The sequence below is a fragment of the Felis catus genome, chromosome B4 (genome assembly GCF_018350175.1).
Source record: "Felis catus isolate Fca126 chromosome B4, F.catus_Fca126_mat1.0, whole genome shotgun sequence".
Taxonomy (NCBI): Eukaryota; Metazoa; Chordata; class Mammalia; order Carnivora; family Felidae; genus Felis; species Felis catus.
Window position 1 is genome coordinate 137,206,063 of NC_058374.1, and position 25,911 is coordinate 137,231,973.

General features: G+C 60.2%; 1 protein-coding gene and 1 long non-coding RNA gene across 2 annotated transcripts; both read left to right on the forward strand.

Moving 5' to 3' along the window:
• The first annotated feature begins 2,094 nt into the window (after nt 1–2,094).
• On the forward strand, nt 2,095–4,587 carry LOC109501931 (mucin-5B-like). Its single transcript, XM_045062649.1, has 2 exons — nt 2,095–3,463; nt 3,605–4,587. Exons 1-2 carry the CDS (start codon nt 2,856–2,858, stop codon nt 3,780–3,782), a joined length of 786 nt encoding a protein of 261 aa, XP_044918584.1. The 5' UTR covers nt 2,095–2,855; the 3' UTR covers nt 3,783–4,587.
• A 16,966-nt stretch (nt 4,588–21,553) lies between these two features.
• Nucleotides 21,554–24,713, forward strand: LOC123386768. Its single transcript, XR_006601184.1, has 3 exons — nt 21,554–21,722; nt 23,471–23,712; nt 23,934–24,713. It is a non-coding gene; the product is annotated as an uncharacterized LOC123386768 (long non-coding RNA).
• The last annotated feature ends 1,198 nt before the right edge of the window (nt 24,714–25,911 follow it).

Sequence of the window (25,911 nt, forward strand, 5' to 3'; positions counted from 1 at the left end):
CCTCTACGTGGGAATGCCTGGAGCCGTCCCCCCACCCAACCGTGACACCCAGAAACGTCCCAGGCATCGTCAAGCGTCTCCTGGGGGCAAGAGCGGCAGCCTGAGCCCCGCTGCGGCTGGGAGAGCTGGCACGTAGCCGGGAGTCGTGCCAAAGAGGGTTAATAATTAAAGCAACGCTAATAAATGCAACGGTGACAGTGACTATACAAACGACAATAATTTCGACAACCACAGCTATGACACGGGTAATCGTGGCGGCGATAATAGGACACACGCAATCCTGGGACACAGCAGTGGCGACATTAAACAGCGTGATGCGGCCACGAGCCGTGGAATGACCTAACTGCGGCGGAGACAGCAGAGGCTCCGGTGTCCCACTGCCCAAAGTACCACTCCGTGTCACGTTCCTTTGTCAAGGCCACCCCTCTAATGTCCCAGGGTAAAGACCCCATGGGGCGTCTCCAGGCACGCCCGAGACGCTGGGACGGAGAATGAAGACAGCACACAGGAAGCCGCTGGAAGTGTCTGGGGACGCGGGCCACCATCCCACACGGCCTTGACCACAAGCGAGAACACAACGCAGGCGGGGCCATGAGGGGTGCCCGGGCCAGGCCGGGAGGGGACTCGGAGACCTGGTCCTTGGCTGGTGGCCTCCCTGACGCACAGCCTTCTCCACACCTGTGCCTTGGAGGGCAAGGGGGGTGGGGGTGTCTCTCCTTCAGACCCCCGCTCCCCGGGACGGCCCCACATCCCCCGGGTGTCACGTCGAATCCTCCAGTGGCCCCGCGCACACTGCGCCCGAGTCCCCACCCCAGGCCGGCACGGCGGCCTCCAGAAGGATGCATCGAGGTCCCTGCGGGGAGTGCAGACGAGGTGGCCCAGGTGGGCTGAAAGTGGAGAAAGGCCGCCAGATGTCAGGCGGGGCCTGTCCCTGAGTGCAGAAGTAGGGGGGGCCACAGCCCCAGAGCGCACGGGGCCCCGATTCCCCAGCCCGCCCACCGGCAGGGCCCCACCCTTCCTCCTGGGCCGGGACACGGGGAGGAGGAAAGAGTGAGCGAGAAGGGTTGTGACCTCTGGTTCTGGAATCCTCCCCCCGCCCCCCCCTCCCCCCCCCCCGGGAAACAGAACCCAGGACAGGGACCTCGACGGTTCAGATGTGGGAAGGGGGAGGCAACCTTGCCCCCAGCCCATTCCACACGGCCACTTCCTGTTCCACAGGCCCCTCCCCCAGACCTCTGCACGCCCCTCCCACTTCCGGCCCCGCCTCCCTGCTCTACATGCAGGCGCGCGCGCGCGCGCGCACACACACACACACACACACACACACCGCGTGCACACGCCGCAAACACACGCACACGCGTACCACGCACGCACCATGCTGCGACGCCGACACAGCCCCGCTTTCACACACGCCCCCGCCCCAGATGCACACAGACACGGTGCGCGCACACACACGCCCTCGCCTCAGGCTTGCGGGTGCAACAGACACGAGGCGCCATCGCGGGTGCGCACGCAGCCCCAGGGAGGCCCAGAAAGAGCTCCCGCCTTAGGCATGGTGGCCAACGCCTCCGACCCGTCCTGGGGACCCGGCGTCTGGGTCCTCCCGTGGCTAAACACGGGCCGGTGGTCCAGCTGCCCGGGGACCCTTCCCTGCCTACTCCGTCGTGTCCAGGGGGAGGAGACGCAGCCCGGGATGCGTGTCCCGCACACGGGTGTGGGGCACAAGTGGGTTCGGGGTTTCGATTACCTGGGGCTGAAAAGGGGCCGCGGCACCAGAGAGGAGGGGGCTCCGTGTGGGAGAGGGGGAAGGATGCAGGGGGAGGGGGGCCGAGGAGGGCCACTCTCCGGATGGTTTCCAAGGGGCGGGGGGCTCCGCAGGCCTCACGGGCTGGTGCCCCTTCAAGGCGGCGTGCCCACGAAGCTGGCTAAACGTTGGAATCCAGCGGCCTTCTAAGCAGAGGGGCCCGTGAGGACGTCTGTGTGTCAGCCTCTAGGGTGAGCGTGTGGGGTCGGTCTGCGTGCAGCTGGGCGTCCCGAGTGGGGCGCAGCGGGGCAGGGGCGAGGACGGGGTAGAGGGCAGGACGGGGCGCGGCGCTCGAGGGAACCCGCTTCTCCAGACGCTAGTCATTCACGAGCCTGACGACGTCGATAAACGCCGAACGGCGTAGCAGGCGGGACTCGGCTCCCTGTCCCCGGCCTGACCCGGGGCCGCGCCCAGTGACCCCGGACGGCTCCCGTGACAGCACACCGTGCCTGCTGCTGCCCACGCGCCCTCCGCCCGTTTGCGTGGTTGCTAGGAGGTTTCCATGGCAACCGATAAGGGCTGAGGGAAGCCTGGCACCTTCACACATCCCCCTGCGCTGGTGGGCGCTGGGCCCCCGCGGCCCCTCCGGGGATTGGCCACCCACGCAGGGGCCGGGGGAGGGGGCGGCTGGACCCCCGCAGACCCGGCAGAAGCCGACACGTCGGGGGACACAGGCCGAGCAGGAGCAGACTGAGCTGAGGAATGGGGCGGGGGGCCCGGCGGCTGGGGCATAGAGCCCCCCGGAGACAACACCTGCTCCCCGGAGGGGTCGCCCTGCGTCAGCTCAGCCAGCCATTCCCGTGGCCTTGTGACCGCGCGGCTGATTTTCCCTAGGGCCACAGATAGGGAAGCGGGGCCGTGAGGGTGAGCTCGGTCCCAAGCTGAGCCGCGGGGTTTGTCACCCGTGTGCCCGGCGCTGGCTGGGCCCGGCACCCCCTATCCTGACGGCTCGTCCTCCAGGGCTGTGTTCTGACGGACTCCATTTGAGAGCAGGATCACCCAGGCGCAGAGAGGCCAAGGGTCTGATCCCAGGTCACACAGCACAACAGGGATGGCCAAACAGGAGGGGACTGGGGGGGGGGGGCTGTCTGGGCGCAGCCCAAACACCTGGTCCTGGGATGCAGTCCAGCCGGGGGAGTCGCAGCCCAGGGGACACGCTGGTGTAGACGGGGACCATGGAAAGTGGTATAATCAGACACCTAGGAAACGGAGCCGGGGGCTGCATGGGACTGGATGGACACAGCTGGGCCTATCCTCAGTCCCTGGGGTGAAGGCAGTGACCCCATGCTCCCCAGGGGCTGGGGCGAAGGCCCTGCCCCCCAGTTCTCTCCAGGGCTGGGAGGAAGGCGGTGTCCCCACTGCTCCCCCTGTGGTCACAGGGCAGGCAAAGAGGGCTTGCACTCTGTCACGCAAGCAAACGGAGGCCCAGAGACGCCAAGAGACCAGCTCAGGCCACCCAGCTTCTGAGTGGCGGAACCAGCCCCCCACCGGGCTCTCCCACCCCCTGGCCCTCCGTGGTTCCACTGGCGCCCTTGAAATTCGCCCTGACAGTCTGAGCACACGCCCTACTGCCCTGCCAGGCCGTCCGGGGACACCCCACCCGGGACACACTCCTGTGAATGGGGAAGGACGAGCAGCCGTCACCTGTGCCTTGGGCAGGTGGGAACTCTGAGCTCAAGGGCAGGGGCACCAGGGAGTCGGTGGAGGCAGGAGCAGGGCGGACCCCGCGGCCCCGCCCCTGAGCCGGGGTGGCCCCGCCCCATCCCACAGCCCCCCACCGCCTGCGCCCCCCTCCCACAGCCCCCGTCTGGAGAGGAAGAGCAAGAGGCAAAGAAAAGCCCGGGAGATGGACAGCCGGGTGTCAGGGCAGAGCCCCCCCCTACTTCCCACTCTCCACCTGCAGGTGGGGGCCCCCGAGGCTTCTGCTCCCTCCAAGGAAGCAGCGTTGCCATGGCGACCACCATCACCTGGCAACTGAGCCGCGTCCTCCTGGGCACCTGCCGTCTCTCCTCTGGCTCTGGGAAGAGACATGTATCCAGAAGCCCCCTTGTCTCAGAAAGCCCACCTGCGGGGACAAGACAGGGAGACTGGGGCGGGAGGGGACGGGCGGAGACCCAGCTGGGAGAATCAGAGGTGGAACCATACAAGAAACTATACAAACGCAGGTTAAGACTCTCCATATCTCCTCTTCGGTGACATCATGGGGCCATCCGTCTCTAGGTGCCGGACCGGGAGGTAACAGTGGACGTGGTTTTAACAAGGGTCACCCACCGCACGGCTCGCCCCGTGTCCCCGCTTAGCACCGCGTGTGAACATGTGTCCGGGTCAGCGACTCCGCTCTCTCACCTCGGCCGCTGCCCGGGCGTGACTCACTGAGTGTGCCCAGAACTCTTGCTCGGGACGAAGCCCGGGCACTGGGCTCCCGAGATCCGAGACCTTGGGCCTGAGTGGGGCTCACAGGCCGCCGGGGGAGGGAGAGCGGTGACCGGCACACCCATGGCCCAAAGCGAGGAAGGAACAGTCCGGGCTCGAGAGAAGGGGCGGCCTTCATGGGGCAGGGCTGAAAGGGAGGAGCGGGCATGCTCTGCCCACAAACCAGAGCAGGCTTCCTGGAGGAGGCCCTTTTTTGGAGATCGGAAACACGCATGGGAATATGGAAGTGAAGGCAGTGAGGGGAGAGGGAGGGACTGGATGCAGCAAGGGCCCAGGCACCCTGACCTGCCTGCTGGGGGAAGGCTGGAGGCAGGGACTCCCAGGGGCCTGGGATGGGAGGACGAGAGGAAGCAGGGAGAAGGGGAGGCAGAACAGGAGAAACGGGGGGGGGGGGGGGGGAGACGGAGAAGGAGGAGGGGAGCAGCCCGCCTGGCTGAGCACTGACGAATGCCAGGTTCACTCCACACTTAAACCACCGCCCCCGTGGGCACCGTGCTCTCCCCATTTTCCAGGGCAGCGAACTGAGGGTCCGAGGCATTCAGCAAGACTTCCCAAAGACAACGGCCAATGAGTGATGGCATCCCGGGAGAACCCTCTCTGACTTCAGTCCCCAGAGCCCACTTCAGGCACTAGCTCGGGGCTCCCCCGGCCTCTCCCCCCACTGCTGCTCTTGGAAATGCGTCCACTGAGGCCCCTGGCGTGCCAGATCCCTCTGGGCTGAGTGTGCCTGCAGCCTGGGACTCTTCTAGGGACGTCTGGTTGGTGCCCGGGCCCGTGCCCAGGACCCACACCGTAGTGTGGGCCTGTCCTACAGAGCCTTTGGCCGGGAGGCGGCTTTCCAGGCCCAGAGAGGGTCAGGCTCTTGGGGGGCAAGGCCCGATCTCCTCCTGGGAGAAGCCGTGCCCCCCCACCCTCTGGGCGTGGCGGGGGCAGGTCTGGATGGGACGCCCTTGGCCTGTGCTGCCCCCACGGTGAGAAGGTCCCCCCACCCCGAACCAGGACAGCTCAGAAGTGAACTTGGAGGTGGGCCTCGAGCCCCACCTTGAGTGAAGGCCACCATTCCTTCTTATCCCCCCCAACACACACACGGGCAGGACCAGAGAGACATGTGAACCCCACTCACGGGCTCCCTAGGGAGTCGTCTCTCCCCCCCAGCCCCTGAGTCTCCGGTCGGGCCTGCAGCTCCCCATTTGATCCGAGGAATCGTTCAGGAGGGAACCTTTCTGTTCCAGGCCACAGAGGCCTTTCCTCCCCACCCCCCCCCCAGGGTGAGGGGGCTGCCCACATCGCCGCCCACCCTCTTCCCTTCCCCGCCGCAAAATGGGGCTTCAGACTGGCAGGGAACAAGCCTCCTGAAGGAGAAGCCAGGGGGCAGGCAGTGGGCATACCTCTGCCGGCTGTGGTTGGCCCCTCACACCTTCCTCATCCTCTGAGCGTCTCCCCAGGGCCAGGGGCACCGGAGCTGGACCCACTCCTGCCCGGGGAGGGGGGGGGGCGCCCAATCCGAGAGCCACAGCCTGGAGTGCTCAGGCTGGAGAAGGGGAGCCTAGGAGGGCTTCCAGGAAGAGGCGGTGTGTTAGCAACAACCAGGGGCCAAAGAGAAGGAGGGTGGTAATATCCCAAATGCGGATTCCCTAAACAGGCCTCTGTGCCAGCCCTGGCTGGTGGGGGACCTGAGGCCACTCGCAGACCCTCGGGGTGGGGAGGGGACTCCAGAGAAGGGGCTCGGGGTCGGGGGAGGGGGGAGCTGCCCTCGCCGTTGGGGATGAGAAACACTGAAAGACAAATAGGTCAGTCGGGACAGAGGCCCCACACCTCAGGCCAGGCCGGGCCTCACCAGGAGGAGCACGGGCCGGACGCTGGGCCAGGTTCCTGGGTCCTCAGGCCAGCTCTGTCCTCACTGCAGTGGTTTGAGTGTCCAAATCCTAAACCCCAGAGCCTGTGAACGAGCCTTTATTTGGAGAAAGCGTGTTGCATGCTGGGTTATCTGGTGGGGCCTAAATCCCTTGACAAGTGTCCTTGTAAGAGGCGGAGACCCAGAGCAGAGGCCGCGGGCAGCCGGGAGCAGACACCCGAGACGCGGGAGGAAAGCCCACATCGCCCGAGCCACCCAGAGCTGGAGGGGACAGGAAGGATCCACGCCTGGAGTCTCAAGGGACAGCGTGGCCCTGCCCACCCCCTGATCCTGGACTTCGGGCCTCCCAGGTGTGAGAGAAAGAATTTCTATCGTTTGAAACCTCCCGGTGTGGGGCAATCGGTCGCAGCAGCCCCGGGACACTGACACGCGGAGCCTGGGTGATGGTAGGGCCTGTGTGCGGTCCGAGCCCGGCTCCTGCCCACGCTGCGCCCCCAGGGAGGGTGGGAAGGTGGCCGGTGGGTGCAGGACGGCAGGAGGGTGTGCGAAGCAAGCCCGGGAGTGGGACAGGAGGGCCCGGCACCGCTCTGGAATGATCGCCCCCACCGCCAGACCCCTCCCACACAGCCCCTACCAGGGCTCACGCCCAACGGCACCCCAGCTCGTCTCCAGGCGTCGCCCAGAAGGCCGGCCCTGGGAACCCACAAATGAGCAGGGCTCCATGCCTCCCAGGGCCCTTTCAGGCCTGTCCCACCCGGGGAAACTGCAGAGAGAGTGGGGGGCTCAGGGAGAGCAGGGGCCCCAGCGGGATGTGGGGGCCCTGAAGGCGCCGCCGTCCCCAGACCCCCGTAGTGCCCGCGGGCGGCTGCCACCTGGAGCCTGGTGCCCGGGCTCCCGGCATCGCGAATGGGGCTGCGGCGCCCCCTGCTGGCCGCAGTGACCTTCACAAGGCAGCCCGGGCGGGAACCGGGGCGCAGTAGAGCCCGTAGGCGGGATGGGCCGCCACTCGGGCCCCCGCAGCCCAGCCGGGAAATCTGTTGGCGGGGGTTCCGGGCCGGCAGCGTTCTCGGCGTGAAGGGAGGAAGTCGTTAGCGTCTGTTTGAGGAAGGCCGCACGGTTTCTCCCTGCTGTTGTTTGTCTAACATCTGCCTGCGGGCATCTGGCCAGCCTTGTGTCCTGCCTGGAGTCCTTCCCACTCCTGCAGGGAGACCAGGGCCCCCCCCCCCGGGGACAGCAGCCCGAGGCCACACAGCTACTGGGTCCAAACCCGGCCTGGGACTCTGGGGGCAGGGCCCCACGCTCCTAAAGCCCAGAGCTTGCTCGCGCGCTGTGCTGTCACCAACTTTAAATGTAACCGTTTTGAGCAAGGGCCCCTCACTTTCACTTTGCACTGGGCCTTGGGAGTCCCGTCCTGCCCTTGAGCTGGTGGATGCCGCCCTCCCCCAGAGCTGCTGGGTGAGCTGGGCCTGGCCCTGTAATGCCCGTGGTCCCCACAGGGGCAGCTGTCCCCGCTGGTCCCCCTCCATGCGCCTGAGCTCCAGGACAACGTCAGAGCGCCTGGACGCCTTCCCTGGCTGCCAGGCTGAGCTACACGCCTCCTCTAGGCTCGCTCACCCCGCGGGCCTCTGTCCCATTGGGATCTGAGCTGGCGTCCCAGTGCCATGGTGTTCCGGCTCCCCGCGCAAAGCCAGGCACACAGCAGGAAGGCTTTACTGATGCACTGACCGGTGAACTGTCCAGGACCCTGAGAGGGTGCAGGTGTGGGTGCTCTAGCTCTGGCCCCGAAGGGCCCTACGCCCAGGCCCCGGTCCTGAGGAGCCCCCGGGATGGGTGGTCAGCCCTCCAGCCCCCGAGGCCGGAAGCCCGGACGTGGGATCTGTGGAGCTCGGCTGCCATCTGGTGGCCGATGGGGAGAAGGCGGCACACCAACCTGGGGAGGCGGAAGGGTGGGGCCCAGCAATGTAGATGGAAACTGGGATATCGGGTGGGTGGGGACGGGGCACCAGGGCAGAGACGGCCATACCACCCTCCCCGCACCACTCTCCAAGTAGCTGTTCGCGCTGTGGATGAGGAACGGAGGGGAAGGGAACGAGGTCATGGCAGCTGGTGAGTGGCAGGGACCCCGGGCCCCCAGCTGGGCCTCCAAGAGCCAAAACTCCTCCCAGAGTCCCCCAGGCCACGGCCAGACGACCCCTCCTCAGGTTGCCCTCCAGAGGCTGTCGGGCATTGGACCCCAGCATCGCTTGGGTCCTTCCCCCAAGCGGACCGTCCTCACCCTCTGTCCAGGGCTTGCAAACTCAGCTTCCAATCCCCTTTTCCACCAGGAGCCTACGCTGTGTAGACGGGCTAGAGCCAGTATAGGCTGAGTGGGCTCCCAGGGAAGCCCACTGGTGCCCGGGAGCTGGGGGGTGGTCTTCAGAAGCGGCAATGGATCTCTGGTCCCACCTCTTCAACGTGCAGGTGGCGAATGAGGTAAGGAGGGGCGGCGGGCAGAGGGAACGGTGCCTCAGAGGGGCCTTTTGCCTTCAGACCCAGATTCTAATCGCGGCCTGGCCCCCTTTCCGCGCTGAGACGGAACAACCCCATCCACCTGCTTGCGCCTCCGTTCAGCCTGTCGGACAGTGGGGAGGTTCCCACCTCTTGGATCAAACAAGATAATGTTTACACGGCGTTTCGCAGAGGCTTGGCCTCAGAAACCAGCCCCCCCGGCCCCGGCCCCGCTGAGCACCTAGGCTGCGTCTGGCTATGCAGCAGCCTATTGGGGGACAGGGCGATGATTAGCATCTTCTCTGCTCCCAGAGGCGCCCAAGTTAATGCCCCCCAGGGCAAGGGCGTGGAGGTGAGGGGGAGGTAAGGAAGTCCCTGAGCACAGCACTACAACCCGCCTGCCCTCAACAGCCTTCAGGGGCAGCCCCACCGTGACCCCTGCTTTGGGCTCCCCAGTCCTGCTGAGGATTTTCGGGACCACCCAGGAAGCCCAACCCGGGGCTCATTCTGTCATCACTTCCGTGTCACTTCCCGACTGGCCCAGGGCCACAGAGACCATTCATCTCCTGTCCAGGGCCTCGCAGAGGCGAAAGCTCACCTCCGTGATCGGCCACGATAAAGGGCCGACCAGCCGGAGGTTGCCTTGACATCCCTCAGCAGATAGACGGGCAAATGAACCGTTGCATCCGGACAACTATTTGGCAACAAGAGACGTGAGCTACCAAGCCACGAAAAGCCACGGAGGGACCTTAAACGCACGATGTGAAAGCAAAGTCTGAAAAGGCCACAAGCTGCATGAGTGCAACCCTATGACATCTGGAGAAGGCAGAACTAGGGAGACAGTAAGGAGACCCGTGGTTACCGGGGGAGGGGAGGAGGGAGGAGTTTTAGGGCAGTGGGGACACTCCCAACAGTGGGTACGTGCCCCTGTACATTTATTTGTCCAGACCCATAGGATGTGCAACACCAAGAAGGGAGTCTAACGTCAACTGTGGAATCTACGTGACAACGTGTCCACGCAGGCTCACAAAATTGGAACAGATGCCCCACTGTGGTGGGGTGTGGACAACGAGGGGGGCCGTGCATGGCGGCCGCAGGTATGTGGGAAATCTCTGTACTTTCTAACTCAGTTTGGCTGTGGACGCGAAACTGCTCTAAAGAGTAAAGTCTATTGCTTTAAAATATTTGTTTAGGCATGAGGTTAAGAAGTGTAGGGGCGCCTGGGTGGCGCAGTCGGTTAAGCGTCCGACTTCAGCCAGGTCACGATCTCACGGTCCGTGAGTTCGAGCCCCGCGTCGGGCTCTGGGCTGATGGCTCGGAGCCTGGAGCCTGTTTCCGATTCTGTGTCTCCCTCTCTCTCTGCCCCTCCCTCGTTCATGCTCTGTCTCTCTCTGTCCCAAAAATAAATAAAAACATTGAAAAAAAGAAGAAAAAAAATTTTTTTTAAAAAAAGAAGTGTAATCAAGCAGAGATTACAGGAGCGGGGGCCGGGAGGTCTTTGCGAGGTTGGGGTCTGTCCGAGTGGAGAGTGGCGGGCACAGGTATCAGCCTACTCCTGATACAGCGGAATGGTGTTGGTGGGCACAGCAAAGGGCTGGGTATCCAAGCACCTGGTGGTGAGCCAACGGTCATTTCGTGCCGAGGAGTTTGCTCACCTGAGTGAGCAGTTGCTCAGATAAATGGATTTTCTGGAAGCTTCTGAAACAATAAAGTGCTTTGCAACACTATTTCCCTGGACAAGAAATTTCTGGAATGCCCAAGTCACATTAATGTCTCAGTTCTCCGTCCGATGAGCCGTGTGCTTGCGGGCAGTTTGGTCTCAGGTCCTAGGGGGAAGGCACAGGGACCGACCGGCAAAGGTCAAGCTGAGGTCCCAAGAGCAGAACTCGCAGGGGGTGGGGGGGGTAACTGTACGAGGCCTCAGTGTTCCCATCTGCAGAGTGGAGCTCACGCCTGCATAGATGCACAAGGCCCTTCCAGCTCTAGTGGGTGGGTCTGCTTGAAGCTAGGCTCCAAGGGACTGGGAAATTGCCCATCGGAGGCCCTCATGGAAAAGGGGGAGGGCCAGGAAAGGAGAGGCAGGGCTAGGAAGTGGGGGCTGGGGATGCGGAAGAGGTGACCCCCTCCTTCTCGACACAGCTAAGCAGCCCCAGGCCCTGACTTTTCTGCCCACCCCAACCCCATGGCTCCCTGTCCCTCAGCCACCCCCAATTCCTACTTCCTCTCCTTGCGTCTCCTTGAACCTGACCCACCCCTGCAAATCCATTCTCCACACTGAGGTCAGTCTAAGGGAAACCCGTCTGACCCTGTCACTGACCTGCTCAAGACTCTCCCATGGCTCCCCATTGCTCTCCACATGAAGGCCCTCCACCCCACCAAAATCCTAGCTGCCCGTTTTGCAGAAGTCGATGCCTAAATTCCAATTTTAGTATATGTGCTGCCGAAGCGAGCACGATCCCTAAATTCATATGGAAAAGCAAGCCTGGCCCCACAGTCTCTCCTGCTTTGCCTCCCACTCAAACCCCCAAGGCATATCCTCCACCCCGCCAGAAAGTCCAGGAAGCCACATCCCAGCCTTGCTGGACACCCTCATCACAGCACTCATCACCTAGCGTTGAGGTTGTCCCTATCTGCTTCCGTCTCTCTCATCCCACTGTGAATTCCCCAAAGTCAAAGACCAGACTGGCTACCCCTGTGTCCATAGCACTCAGTAGGGGCTCCACAGAGCAGGAATCAGACAAGGAGCAGTGATGGGTGGAAGGGTGGATGGATGGATGGATGGATGGACCCATGGGTAGGTGAGTGGATGGGTGGATAGAAGGATGGATGGATGATGGATGGATAGGCAAATGGATTATGGATGGATGTATGGATGGAAGGATGGATGGATGGACCCATGGGTAGACGAGTGGATGGGTGGTTAGAAGGGTGGATGGAGGGATGGATGAATGGAGGGATGGATGGAAGAAAGGATGGATGGATGGATGGATGGATGGATGGATGGATGAGCAGATGGGTGGATAGAAGAGTGGGTGGAGGGAGGGAGGGATGGAGGGATGGATGGATGGAAGGAAGAAAGGAAAGATGGATGGATGGATGGATGGACCCATGGGTAGATGAGCGGATAGGTGGATAGAAGGGTGGATGGAGGGATGGGTGAATGGAGGGATGGATGGATGGAAGGAAGGATGGATGGATGGACCCATGGGTAGATGAGCGGATGGGTAGATAGAAGGGTGGATGGAGGGAGGAAGGGATGGATGGAAGGAAGAAAGGAAGGATGGATGGATGGATGGACCCATGGGTAGATGAGCGGATAGGTGGATAGAAGGGTGGATGGAGGGTTGGGTGAATGGAGGTATGGATGGAAGGAAGGATGGATGGATGGATGGATGGACCCATGGGTAGATGAGCGGATGGGTGGATAGAAGGGTGGATGGAGGGAGGGAGGGATGGATGGGTTTTCAGCAGCCTAGAAAGTTCTTCCAGTGACAGTTTTGGGACAAGGGAATTCAATTCACTCCTGTATCTTCTCTCTCTTTTCTGTCTCCAATGGCTCCAATGGGAATTCAATTCACTCCTGTATCTTCTCTGTCTTTTCTGTCTCCAGGTTGGACAAGGGTGTTGGGAGGGGACGGTCAGGCCAGATGAGCTACATGAAGGAGGCTAAGAGTCAGCACCACTCTTTGCCCTGGATTTCACAGCCTGACCAAGGCTCCCTTGCTAGGGGCACAAGCAGTGAGAACAGGACCCATGAGAGCATCCTCAGAGCAGACAGGCCAACCCTGCTCTAAGACAAGTGGTGCCAAGGGGCTGGCCTGGGGAGGGCCTGGGCCCACCCTCTCTGCTAAGCCAGGGGCAGACAATGACCCGGAGAGGAGGAGAGAAGACAGACACACTGCCGAGTGGGCTTATCAGGCCGGATCCTCCTGGATACTTAACATCCCCTCTGCACGGGTGCAGGTGCATACACACAAAGGCTCCCCACCGCCGTCCGGCCGCAAGGCGCCCTGGCTGCTTCAAACCACAGACCAGCCACCCCCCTCTGCTCCCAGAGTAGACCTCGCCCCCACCTTCTGCAGTAGATGTGAGGTGATAGGAAGTAGGTGGTGGTCTCTACCCCTGGTTCCTGGCACAGAACTCCTGAAGCTGTTGTAAATTCCTAAGGGATAAAAGCACTCGTTCTGGGTGGACCCCTGGGTAGGGTTGGCCACCAGGAAGACCACGCCACGGTTAGAGGCCTGGAATTTTCGGCCCCTCCCCCACCCTCCAGAGAGGGGCTAGGGGCTGGAAATGGAGTTAAGGACTGATGGCGCCTCCATGAGGAGGCCTCCATGGAACCCCAATAGTAGAGGCTTTGGAGAGCTTCCGGGATGGTGAACGCATCCATGTACCAGGAGGGTGGTGCACCCCAATTCTACAGGGGCAGGAGCTCCTGCACCGGGGACCCTCCCTGACCTCGCTCTATGTACCTCTTTACCTGGCTGTTCTGTCCATCTGTGTCCTTAGCATGGCCTTCAATAAACTGGTAAGCGGAAATAAGTGCTTCCCTGAGTTCCGTGCGCTGTTCTAGCACGTGACCAAATCCAAGGGGGACGAGGTCATGGCAACCTCCCGTTTGTAGCCAAGTCGAGACAGAAGTTGGGGGTACCCTGGGGACCTCCTGCTTGCGACCAGCACCTGAAGTGGGGGGCAGTCTTGTGGGACTGAGCCCTTCACCTGTGACGTCTGATGCTGCCTCCAGGGAGGTGGTGTCAGAATCGAGTGAGATTGTAGGACGCCCAGCTGATGTCACCAAATCGCGTGATGGGGTGCGGTGGGGGGGGAACCCACACATCCGGGGTCAGAAGCCTTGTGAATGTTGTCATCGCTCGTGAGTAAAGGAGGGACGCCGGAGGAAGGCTGTGGGAGAGGTAAGGTTCGTCGTGCCCATTTCTCAGAAAGGCTAACGGAGGCCCCACAAACCGAGTGGCTCAGTCAGGAGCCAGGATCCCTTGACGGGAACTGCCAATCACTCACCTACAAAATCCAAGAATCCCTTCGAGGGGAGGCCTGCAGGTGTCAGCATCCACCTGAATGTGCCCCTGGGGACCCACCCGTGGTGCCAAAGCTCATCTTCACTTGCTCCCAGGGCTCGTCCTGCAGAGGCTCCTTGAGCGCCTACTGTGCGCGTGGCGCTGCGTCCCACGATGAAGATCTGACAAGCAGCCAAACCGAGGGCTCGTGGCGCCGGACGCCTTCAGCGCGTGAAGGTCACTCCTTCCCACCGAGACGAGGCCTGGAGGCAAATGTAGCCGATGCCACCAAGGGCGGCACCTGCCATCGAGGGGTGGGGAGGGCTGCCCGCAGGAGATGCTTCTTCATGGGAAACCGGAAGTAACAAGGAGGTATCCGGCTAAGGGGGAGCACACAGCGTGAACAGCAGGTGCTGGAACCTTGCAGTGCCTGAGGACAGGGAAAGCAGGCGATGAGACCGAACCCGAGGGCTGGAGATTAAGGTCTTAGCATCTGAGCCACATTGAAGACCCCAGAAGGCACACGCTCTGAGGGTCAGCTTTGGAGCAATCCCGGCGCTTTCTTCTAAACTTCGAGGTGACCAGGGTCTAAGGGCGAAATAGAAATTGTCTGTGATCCGCTCACCTGCCCCACCCAGGCCCCTAAGCTTCGGCAGCAGGATCTGGGAGCCAGAGAGGCTGGTGGTGTGAACGGAGAGGCCCAGGGGGGAAGTTGGGGCCCCGGGGGGCAGGGAAGGAAGAGTCTCAGGCTCCTGGGGGAGACGCAGACCCCGAGCGTGACCAGGAGACCATTGCAGAACGTCAGCTGCGGGTCGTGACTCCGTCCTCAGCATGGGGCTTGGGCCGGAGGCCGCGGCGTCCTTAACTTGCTTCTCGCTAGTTTTGGACACAACGCAGGACCCAGTTCTTTTCATCCCCTGGGTGGCCACCCTCGGTCCGTGGAGTAACGCGCTCGCTCCGATCCTCCCACTATCGGAGCAACACACGCCCGTTACCAGGCCTTGGGAAACGCTAACTCGGAAAACCAGGAAGGACAGCAACTTCCCGGACGGTAGGGGTGCAGCACTCGCCCCTGATGGCCCGTCCTTCCTCACCCGGGCGTCCCGGAGGGGCTCTAAACCTCATCTGTTGGCCTCGGCGTTTCCCCACGTCCTTGAAAACGCATTGCGGAGGGAGGAGGCCTCACCAGTTCACCGTCCACTGGTCCACTTTCGTGGGGCACTCGTGTGGCTACAAATAATGCCCTGAGGAACAGCATGAAGGGCTTCTAGACCGAGAATTACCGGGGCAGCTCACTTCCTGAATCGCACGACAGACTTGGCCTCCAGCCAGCGCGAAGTTCGCCTTCCCCCCCTTCCAGAGGGCCACTCCCCTGCCCCCGCAACCTCCCCACCCCCCACCCCACCCCCAGTCCAGAGGGGTCTGTTGTCACCGGTGCCGTTGCGGATCTGAAGCTGGGAGGCGGCCTGCCCTGCCCCAGCGTTGGCCCTCTGACCCCCTTGAGGATGAGGTTTGCCCGAGGGCCTCTCGTCGGTTCCCCAGAGCCTGGCTGGGCTGAGGCTGGGAGGCTGGGAGGCCTGCTTGCCTGAGAAGCCCGCAGAGCCGGGTCCGTGGCCTTGGCCAGCGGCTTCCTAACCTGTAAATGGAGACGGCGGGGGGGTCATGAGAGAATGCGTGGACGGTGGGCACCAGCAGGGACGGGCCCCTGCACGATCTCCTCTCACAGCCCATCCCCCCGGGCTGGCCCGATTCAGGGGGACGGGCTGTTCTCTGGTCCGGGGCCGCTCCGGCCTCTTCCCAGAACAGCAGCGGATCAAATGTGCTGGGCTCCTGGACTTCGTCAGCGACTTATTTATTTCCCTGTGCCTGGCAGGAGTTTCCATGTAACTAGAGAAGCCTTTTTCAAATCATATGTTCCCTCCACCGGCCACGCGGTTTGGAGGCTGGGGAGAGAAGGGGGTGTGCCAAGATCCTCGTGTCTCAGAACCTCGTCCTATTTCGGAGGCCCAGGGCCCCATCGAGGGGCCGCCTAGCTCTTCGGAAGGGCAGAGGCCAGAGAACCCCGCCAGCTCCGGGAGGCCAAGCACTGTGGCCGGGGAGCCAGGCCCCAGCTCAGGGGAGGCTTGGGTCGCCCATCTGTTTGCTCACTCCCACACTCAGTCCCTGGCCCCGTGTCCCTGGTGTCCTCGGTGTTGGAGCCCGGCCGGGGGTGGGGCGGGGGCTGGGGACTGACAAATAAATCAGACAAAACCCTCTCGCCAAGTTACCGTCGGGCTCTGGAGGAGAGATGGGCACCAGAAACCTGTAATTACGTGCACACAGTTGTTGAAAATATATTTTCTGAGCGTTTGTTATGGGTCACAAACTGAGCTCAGAGGTTCCCGTTATGAGAATTCCGTGAGCTGGGACTGAGTCCGTCCTGGGCCCCTTGCTGGCTGAGCCAGACAGAAGTCCTTCCACCCAGGGTCACGCTGGAGCCGCCAGCAGGAGCCCAGGGCGAACGCGGGACCCCTCCGGCTCGGCCGATGTCTCACGGGACCCGCAAGGAGGCCAGGGCGCTCCAGGGCTTCCATCGGGGCCACAGACAAAGGTCCCTTGGGCCCCTGGAGCAGGGTCACGCCTGTGCTGGGGGAGCCCCTGCAGCAGAAGGGTAGGAAGCAACCGTGGGAAGCCGGGGGCGGGGGCAGCGGTCACCTCCACGGCCCAGCGTCTGCGGGAGCCAGGGCGGGGATGCCGCTGCTACAGGGAACAGCTGGGGCTAAGGCCCAGCCAGGCTCCAGGGCCAGACGATGCCCACTGGCGGGTGCTGCCCCATCCCGTACCTGCTCCAGCCCAATGCCACAGTGAGGTGCTGGCTGGCTGGCAGGCCCGGAGGCAGGGAGCGCCTCTCAGATGTGGCCCGAACTGCGGCCGTTCCCGGAGGGTGAGGTGGAGATTGCGGGGCAGAGGGTGGAGGGACAAAGAGGCAACCGCACCCCAGAAACACCGAGACCAGCTTTTCAAGGCAACGGAGCGAGAAGCGGCAGGATCTCGTTCCTCGCCGACTTCCCTGTGTCCACCTTCCTGCTTTAACCGTGTTCCAAGCCGAGGCACCCACTCCCTAGGTGGACGGTCCCGGTGACCAGGTGACGCAGCAGAGAGAAAGACGAGGAAGGTAGACGAGAAAGATCTTTCTCCAGCCTGAGCCCCACAATGAGAGCTCGGGCAACGGCTTCAAGTAGTGAGCCCAGCGTCTCTAGGAGCAATCAAATTGCCCCTGGATGTTCGGAGGCCAAGAAGCCAGGAAAGGAGTCTATAAGGGGATGGGGATCATAACAAGGTGCCAAAGAGGCCTCCTTGGTGCCGCTTCCAAGGTTCAGAGCCACCCGAGGCTTCTGGACAGACCAGAGAGTGCCCAGGAGCCCCCAGGGCACTGGACACCAGCAGTAAAGTCTGAGCACCGCCCCACGCCAGGCGCTATGCCGGACAGGAGTCCTTCTCTGCCCGTCTCAACACTTGCAAAGCACTGATTACCCTTCCACTTAAGAGATGAGGAAGCCGAGGGTCAGGGACGTGAATGACCCCCCAGGATCGCACAGCTCCCTGGGGCAGAGCCAGGACGCGGACCCAGATCTGGCTGAGCCCTGCCCTCCGGTGGTTCCCGCATGGAGGAGTCGTTAGGGAGCACCGGGCCCATGCTGGGCCCTGGAGGGACGCAGCGACTTGGAAAGCGGAACAGGTGAACGCCTGCCCGCACTCCAGGCCGCCTGCTCACCTGGCCTCCACGCGAGCATTTCACACGTTTGCCTGGGCCGCTTATGACCTGACATCTCGTCTCCGGGACAAACTTTGACCAAAGCATCGCTTCGATTTCTCCCCCTCGTTCTTCAGTGGCGAGCCACAGCCACTGACCCCAGGCCCAGGGGAAGGGCCAGGGGTTTACAAGCAGGGGAGGCGAGTCCTGGGACCGCGGCCACAGAGGGGAGACGGTGATACAGAAGGCCGAGCAGCCAACTTGTCCCAACCGATACCTGTAGAGCAGGCCACCGAACAACTTCCAAACGTGCATTTCAAGGCCACGGGGAACGTTCACCAACACAGAGCAGCTCCCGGGCCATGAAACGAGTCTGGATACGCTTACCAAAACCATGCAGAGAATTCCTCTCTCGTTGACTCAGAATAACGAAACAACCTAGGAAAGGTCCGAATGTTGGGAAATTTAAAAAAACACACAGTGAAAGAAGCCTGTGAGTCAAAGAAGAAATTCAGGGGAGGCGAGAAAATATTTTCAACGGAATGGAAATGAAAATACGTGTCAAAATCTGTGGGAAGCAGCTAACACAGGGCTTAGAGGGAATTTTATGGCTTTCAGTGTGTATATATATACACATGTATATATATGTGTGTATTTTTTAAAGGTTTTGTTTTTTAAGTCTATTTATTTATTGTGTGTGTGTGTGTGTGTGTGTGTGTGTGTGTGTGTGTGTGTGAGAGAGAGAGAGAGAGAGAGAAAGAGAACATATGAGCAGGGGAGGGGCAGAGAGAGAGAGAGAGGGAAAGAGAGAATCCCAAGCAGGCTCTAGGCTCTCAGCACAGAGCCCACCACGGGGCTCGATCCCATGAACTGTGACATCGTGACCTGAGCAGAGACCAAGAGTTGGATGCTTAACCACCTGAGTCACCCAGGCACCCCAAGATTTTGTTTTTAAGTTGTCTCTACACCCAGCATGGGGCTCGCACCTACAACCCTGAGATGAACACCACACGATCCATCGACTGAAGCAGCCAAGTGCCCCTCGGTGTTTACATTTTTTTAAAAAAACAAAGGTTTAAAGCCAGTAATCTAAAGAAGCCAGAGAACAGGGCGCCTGGGTGGCTCAGTGGGTTAAGCGTCCAACTTCGGCTCAGGTCATGATCTCGCGGTTTGTGGGTTCGAGCCCCGCGTCGGGCTCTGTGTTGACAGCTTGGAGCCTGGAGCCTGTTTCAGATTCTGTGTCTCCCTCTCTCTGACCCTCCCCCGTTCATGCTCTGTCTCTCTCTGTCTCAAAAATAAATAAACGTTAAAAAAAAAGAAGCCACCCCAACACTTAGTGGCTTAAAACAATGATTAAAAATAATAGAATCTAGAGAGCAAATTAAACTCACTGTAAGTAGGAGACTAGAAATAAAGATGAGAGAAAATTAATGAAATGGAAAATAAACAATAGAGAAAACTATAGAAGACAAAATAACAGCCCCCCAGAGACATCCATACCTTGATCCCCGGAATCTGGGAATGTGTTACAATAGGCGGCAAAGGGGAATCAAGGTCACGGCTTAAATTAAGCCTGCTGAAACACAGAGATTATCCTGGACTATTCCAGTGGGCCCCGTGTAATCAATCACAAGGGTCCCTAAAGGTGGAACAAGGAGGCAGAGGTTCTGAGGGATGAGATCAGAGCAGGGCTGAGCCCCCCATCCCGGGCTCTGAAGAGGGAGGCAGGGGCCGCAAGCCAAGGAGTGCGGGCCGCCTCTAGAGGCTGGAAGAGACCGGGAGGGACTCTCCCCGGGAGCCTCCAGAAAGGAAGACAGCCCTGCAGACACCTTCATTTTAGCCCCGTGAGACCCACGTCAGACTTCTGACCTTCAGGACCGTAAGGTGATACATGGGTGTCGCCGGGCCCTAAGTCATTTCGCTACAGCGGCAACAGGAAATGAATACAAAAATCAACAAAGTCAATCATCGGTTCTTTGAAAAGATTAATAAAATAGCCAAAGCCTGGGTGAGACGGATCAAGGAAAAGAAAAAGAAACACACACGCACACAAATTAGCAATACTAGGAAAGTAGAAACGTGATTACAGACCCCTACCTACGTTAAAGGATCGTAGGGGAACGTTGCAAAAATCTTCATGTCGACACATTTGATGGCTCGTGTGAATCAGACAAACTCCTTGAAAGCCATAACTTACCAAAGCTGGCCCAAGAAGAACACAGAAAATGTAAAGACCCTCATACCTATTTTAAATAGAATTTGTAATTCAAACTTCCCTTCCTCAAGGGAAACTTGGGCCTTGTTGGCCTCACCGGCGAACTATCTCAAATATTTAAGGAAGAAACAACACGATTATTACAGAAACCCTTCAGACACCAGAGGAGGAAGGAACACGTCGCAGATTGTCCTAACGAGGTAGAGCCATCTTGATACTTAAACTTGACAAGGACGTCACACGAGAGCGAGAGAGAGGGAGAGCGAGAGAGGAGATTACACTACAGACCAATATCATTCTCGAACGCGGATGCAAACCCTCACCGCAATTATAAGCCCAGCAAAATACACAAAGAATAACGAAGCGTGGCAAAGTGGGCCCTTTTCCAGGAATGCGAGGTTGATTTAATATTCAAAATCAATCAGTGCGATTCACTTCATTACCAGAATAAAGGATTTTCTTAAAACGCTGTCATTTCAATGGATGTGAAAACAAACGTGACCAAATTCATTCATGATAAAAAAAAAAAAAACACAACCTTTTTTTTTTCTTTTTAATTTCAACCATCTAAGAATACGAGGGAACATCACCGACTGGGAAAAGAAACTACGAGAAAACCTGTAGCCAGGGGCTCAGGGAATGGTGAGAGCCTGGAAGCTTTTTCCCGGGGGGTGGGGGGGGGGGCGTGGGAAGGAGACATTGTGTCCACTGTCCCCGCCTTCGTTCCACCTTGAGCCAGGAGGTCCCAGCCCGTCTCTAAGTGCCAGTGTCACCATCATCCGTGCAGAAAACCCCAGGGAATCTACAGAGTGTTCACCAGGCCCGGCCTCACGGAGGGGGAGATGGTCCCAGCATTGAATGGGGCAGCCAGGAAGGCTGAACTTGGGGAGAAGGCTGCAGGGGCTGCTTCTGCCCAGAAGGCCACCGAGGATGCTGAGTTATTTTAAGGCCAATTGGGCCTGGGTTTCTGTGGTGGCCAGGCTTGTTCTGTTTGGGAAATCAGAAAGCGGCAATTGAAGACAGCTCCTTGGCAGGACGGCTGGGCTCTGCTAATCCCGCTCCCTGGCCCCGGATGCTTGGGCCAAGGGCAGGGGGCCCACTGCCAGGTTCTCAGGGTAGGCGCTGGAGGGGCAGGGGGACAGGGGCTGGCTGTGTGGAGGGCTTCGGCCCAGATCCCTTTCATCCCCAAGTTGCGCTCCGCCCCCGCCACCCCGGGTAGGGGAGGGACCGTTGTTCAGCCAGAGCCATTCCCACCGGGAGGGGTGAGTGAGTGGGTCTCCGGAAGAAGAATCGGGCCCACGTGGCTGGCAGGCCGGGTCCTGCCGAGTTCACCCTGTCAGGCGCCCCTGCCTTGCCTCAGTGCCTGGATCTGAACCCAAGACCCTCACAGGCAGGCACCAGGCCTGGGGTACTTAACGGGAACCTCCACGCTCAAGGGCACCGGCCTGGGGGGTGAGCACTGGTCCCGGAGTCCCCAGCTGAGGTCTGCCCTCTGTAGGAAACTGCCACTGAACTCCCAGGAAGAGAGGGGTATCTCCCCCTCCAGCTCCCCAGGGCCCTTTCTGGGCTCCCAGTATCATAGCCCTTGTCACACCAGTGGCAAATTGGTTTCAGAGTCCGGGTCCCCTGCCCCCGGAGCTGCCCAGGGCTCCCATCTGCAGCCCAGCCCCAAATGCAAAGCCTAGCATAGATGAGGCCCATGGAAAACATGGAAAATGGTCCTCAGATTGAACCAGACTCACGCCCCCCCCCCCCCCCGGGCCAGTGGGCCAGCAGGCCACCCAGCGCCTAAGACAGAGGGACGCCTGGGTTTCAACTGGGACAAGGGCCCAGAGCAGATGAATCTTAATGCTGGAGCCAGAACCAGAGGGAGAGTCAGGCGGCCACCCGCTCTCGGCCAGAGCCCCCACCCCTCCAGCCCAGCCCGGCAATTCTGCCCGTTGGCCGCGCTGGGTCACCTCCCCCAGCCGGCCACCAGGGCCCTGTCACCAGAGGAGTATCCGCGGCAGACAGTCTCCCTTTCAGCTGGCACAGCCACCAGCCGGGCTCGAACCTCCCACCTCCCCTCCAGCTCTCTCGCCCTCAGTCTGAGGGTCTGCAGGAGGACTTTGGTGACCCAGGACCATCCCTCCATCTGAAGATCCTTAATCACATCTGCCAAGTGTCTTTTGTCCTGCAAGGTAATAGACTCTCTGGGGATTAGGACGTGGACACTGGGGGGAGGGGGGGTGCCAGGGAGAGCCACCCCAACAGCGTGGGCATTCAGTAAGGGGGTTAGAAAGGACTTAGAGGGTGTTGGGGGAGTGCTGGGGGATGTGGGGGGCCTGAGGAGGCAGGGGTCTGCTCCGGACCGGCCGCTGGAAGGAAGGGGGGTTCTGGGTGACCCTCACCCACAGGGAAGGGAGCCTGGTCCTGTCCGGAGCCGGGGCTGGTGAAGCAACCGGGCTCCTGCAGCCGGGCCGGGGAGGTTTGGTCCTTCTGTGGCCCGAACGATGTTCATGCGGTCGTCCGTGTTCAGTGATGACCCAGGGGTCTTGTCTTCGTCTTGATGATCCGTTAGCGGCCTTGTTGGACGCTGATATTCCGTGTAAGTGTCTATGTTCCACGGGAGGACAAGCTGTTTGCTCTGAAGAGGGAGGGTTCTCCGGAGAAAGGGAAAGGCTCGAATGTTCAGGAATTTTCCCGAACGCACCGCATGCTGGGATGGGGGGCTCCGGGGTGGACACGACGGATGGGCCAAGCTCTGCACTGAGGCCCCCCCAGGTTTCTGGACTTCCTGTGGGGGTCAGGGGCCAGGCAGTCTGGGTGGACTGGAATCCTGGGTGGATGGGGCCGGAGGACATTCCCAAGACGAGAGGTTCAAGGTTGGATCATACCAAGGAAGTAACCTCTTGGTACCAGCTTGTGGAGGTGGGCTCCATTCAGACAGTGCCCTCCTGAAGGTTGCTGACGCTTCCAGAGTCCAAAGGAAGAGTCTGGAACCTCCTAAGAGAGACACAGCCAAGGACAACGTTCCCGCCAACCCACCCGGCCCTGGCCTGGGGCCAGCGTGGAGGCCTCAAGGCCTTCCCAGCTCCCACAGCCTCCTCTCACGCCACCTGTCACTCCTGTGCGCAACACCCACGTGTGGCGCACAGGTGCGACGTCCAGGGGCAACGGCCGTGCGTAAATCCCAGGTGTGGCACACGGGCGAGGCGTGCCTTTGTCGGAATAGCTCTCGGGTGCCAACTCTGTGCGGAGCTCCGCAGGGCATTTCCATCACTTGTAAGACGTTCGCTGAGCACCTGCTGTGGCCCCAGCCCTGTGCTGCGCCCTGGGGACCCAGCGCCCCCGCTCCGTCATTAACAGGTGCTTGCCGGGGGGGGGGGGTGCGGAGGGACCCGCACATCCAGTGCCATCCACCGGAGCCTCTGAGACAAGGGGTCAAGTCCAAGAAGCCGAGGTGCCGAAGGAGAGCCGCTGTCGTGTCATCGCTACTCAGAAACCCGTATTTTCCCTTCGTGTCACCAAATGCGGCCCAGCGCCCACCTTCTTGATCTGGAATAACAGCTGGGGTCCCCTGGGTAGGCGAGGCTGGGAGTCACGTTTGTTTTGCTTTTTCCGTTATTAGTTATTTTATGTGTATTTTTTTGTAACTTTTTAAGCACCCTACGTGAGGAAAATGAATCCTGGAGCACCGGCCAATGTCCCAGGAGCCCCCGGACGGCAGCCCGGGAGTCGGGGGAGCAGGGCGCAGCTGAGCTGCAGGAGACCAGCTTCCAAACCTGGCCTTGCTGTATAAACTAGCCTCCTGTGGCCCCTCTAACACGTGGCCACACGCTTTCGGGCTTTAAGCAAATCATTCTCTCGCGGTTCTGGAGGCCGGAAGCGGGCAGGGCGGCGTTCTTTCTGGAGGCTCAGAGAGAATCTGTCTCGTACTTTCTTCCAGCTTCTAGAGGCCACCTGCGTTCCGTGGCTTGTGGCCTCCGCCCCCCTCGAAGCCACAGGCGTGCCACCTCCTTACCCCCCTCTGTCTCTGTCCCTCCGTGCCACTCTTTTCCTACTCTGGCCCTCCCGCCTCCTTCTGAGAAGGATCCTCGTGATGTCAAGGGCGCCCGCTGGATAATTCAGGGCCATCCGTCCATCTGAAGATCCTTCATCACATCTGCAAAGCGCCTTTTGCCCTGCAAGGTAATAGACTCACAGGCCCTGGGGATTAGGACGTGGACATTGCGGGGGAGAGGGCGTGTGGGTTACCCGCCCGGCACACGGTGTGACACTGGGTAAGTCACTGCACATCGCTGGCCTCTGTCTCTCTGTCTGCCCTGACTGGGTGGGGGTCTGCAAGGATCCCCCCCCCCACGCACACACAGAGGCCTGAGTCCGCGGGTTTGCACCCTGTCCCACAACAGAGACTCACCCATCAGAGAACTAAATTCCGCGCAGGGCTACAGATTTGCAAAGCGCTTTTCCTACGCGCCAGGCACTGAGCAAGGGCTTGTAAAACATCTTTCAACGACTCCATCAACAATGAATAAGTAAGTAAGAACACAAACTTGTGAAATCAGCAAGCGTGACCATCCCCATTGTGGAGACAGGAGCCTGAGGCTCGGAGCGGAGGGGTCACTCGACAAGGGACTGAGTCTTGGTCTCCTGGGTGCAGGAACTGTGCCCTTCGGCTCCGGGACAGTCCAGGCACACAGTGGGCGGGGGCACAGTGGGCGAGGGCCTCATCTGCTCACTTAGAAAAGAAAGGAAGGAAATAGAAGGTCAACTAGCTGCTGTGGCAGGGACAGGGGCCTCACCTGAGCCTCCTGGTGGTTTCCCACAGCCTCACGTGACCCTCGGAACATCTCTGTCTCTCTCTCTCTCTCACACACACACACACACACACACACATGAGTTCGCTGGGGTTTCCTGCCAGGCCCCAGGGGACACACTCAGCTCTCACTGAGTTACTGAGAGAGGCAGAAGGGCATCCTGGGAGCACAGCCACGGCCATGCTCTCCAGGGGCTCCAGGGGTCAGCTTCATTGTCACTGTCTACCCCCCGTCCTAGACCCCTGGGGGGAGAAGAGCTCAAATCCCCAAACAGCCAGACATAGGGGCTTTAAAACAAAGGGTCTTGGGGGGCACCTGAGTGGCTCAATCGGTTAAGCATCCGACTTCGGCTCAGGTCATGATCTCGTAGTTCCTGAGTTCAAGCCCCACGTCGGGCTCTGTGCCGACAGCTCGGAGCCCGGAGCCTGCTTCGGATTCTGCGTCTCCCTATGTCTGCCCCTCCCCTGCTCGTGCTCTGTCTCTCTCTGTCTCAAAAATAAATAAAACATTAAAAAAAATTTTTTTAATTAAACAGAGGGTCTTGGGTTCAAATACGGGCTCTGTCCTTTCTCAGTGCGTGGTCTCAGGCGTTTTTCAAACAATTTTTTTCATGTTTATTTTTGAGAGAGAGACCAACGTGTAATGACACGTATCTACCATCGTGTCATAGGTGTGACCCAAATAAGGGACGCGCTAAAGGGACTGTTTACAGAGGCGTGGGCAGGTTCAGGGGCACCCAGAGGCTGTGACTGCAGGAAGCTACTCCCATCCGTGGAGCTGGAAGAAAAAAAAAGAGGAGGCAGTGTTTCACACGGAAGCCCGCGGGACCTACAGCTGTGGTGGGGCCTCCCGGCCAGAGTGACGGTCACAGGGGGCACAGCCCGTGCCTGCGACGCGGCACATGGGCAGTGGGAATCTGATCCCCAGCTGCTGCTTCCATTAGCCAGCCCCAACCGGCTGGGTTGCCGTCCATCGGGGTGGGCGCAGAACCCCTCGGTGAATGGCTCTGGGGAGAAAAGTGACAAGCGATCAGTAGTGTTCATTATGGGGCCACTCGTCAACACCTCATTGGCACCTTCAAAGCACCTAACCGCTGGGGACGCTTTGGGGGAAGAGAAGAGACAAGTCCCCTCTCTCAGGGAATTCACATCCTCGTGGACAAACTCAACCATAAAGAAATAACCAATGACAGAACATAACTCCAAGTGCAAACATTAGGAAGAAAACCAAAGCAGGGTGAGGGAACAAAAAAGAAGGGGCAGCTGTCTGAGAGAGTCCAGAGAACATGCTGGAAATTCCCAGGACACACTCACTGCATGCACGTGCTCCAGCTGGTGCCTCTGTCCAGATGCCCTCTCCACCTTCTGGACGCCCTGGCCCGCCGCCCAGGCAGAGTTTCTTGTCCCTGGACCCTGGCAAAGCCCATCAGCACACTCCCTCTCCTGGCCTCCACTCACCAGGAAGGCCTGCTGGCTCACCTCTCCCATTTTTCGAGAAATGTTTATTGATTGATTGATTGATTGATTGATTGATTGATTTTGAGAGAGAGAGAGAACAAGCAGGAGACCGT

What these genes read in the sequence shown, in the direction of transcription:
- LOC109501931 (XM_045062649.1), top strand. Translation starts at nt 2,856, where the DNA reads ATGGCCAAACAGGAGGGGACTGGGGGGGGGGGGCTGTCTGGGCGCAGC. An exon ending in GTCACCTGTGCCTTGGGCAG is followed by an intron (nt 3,464 to 3,604) that starts GTGGGAACTCTG and finishes CCCCTCCCACAG; the next exon opens with CCCCCGTCTGGAGAGGAAGA.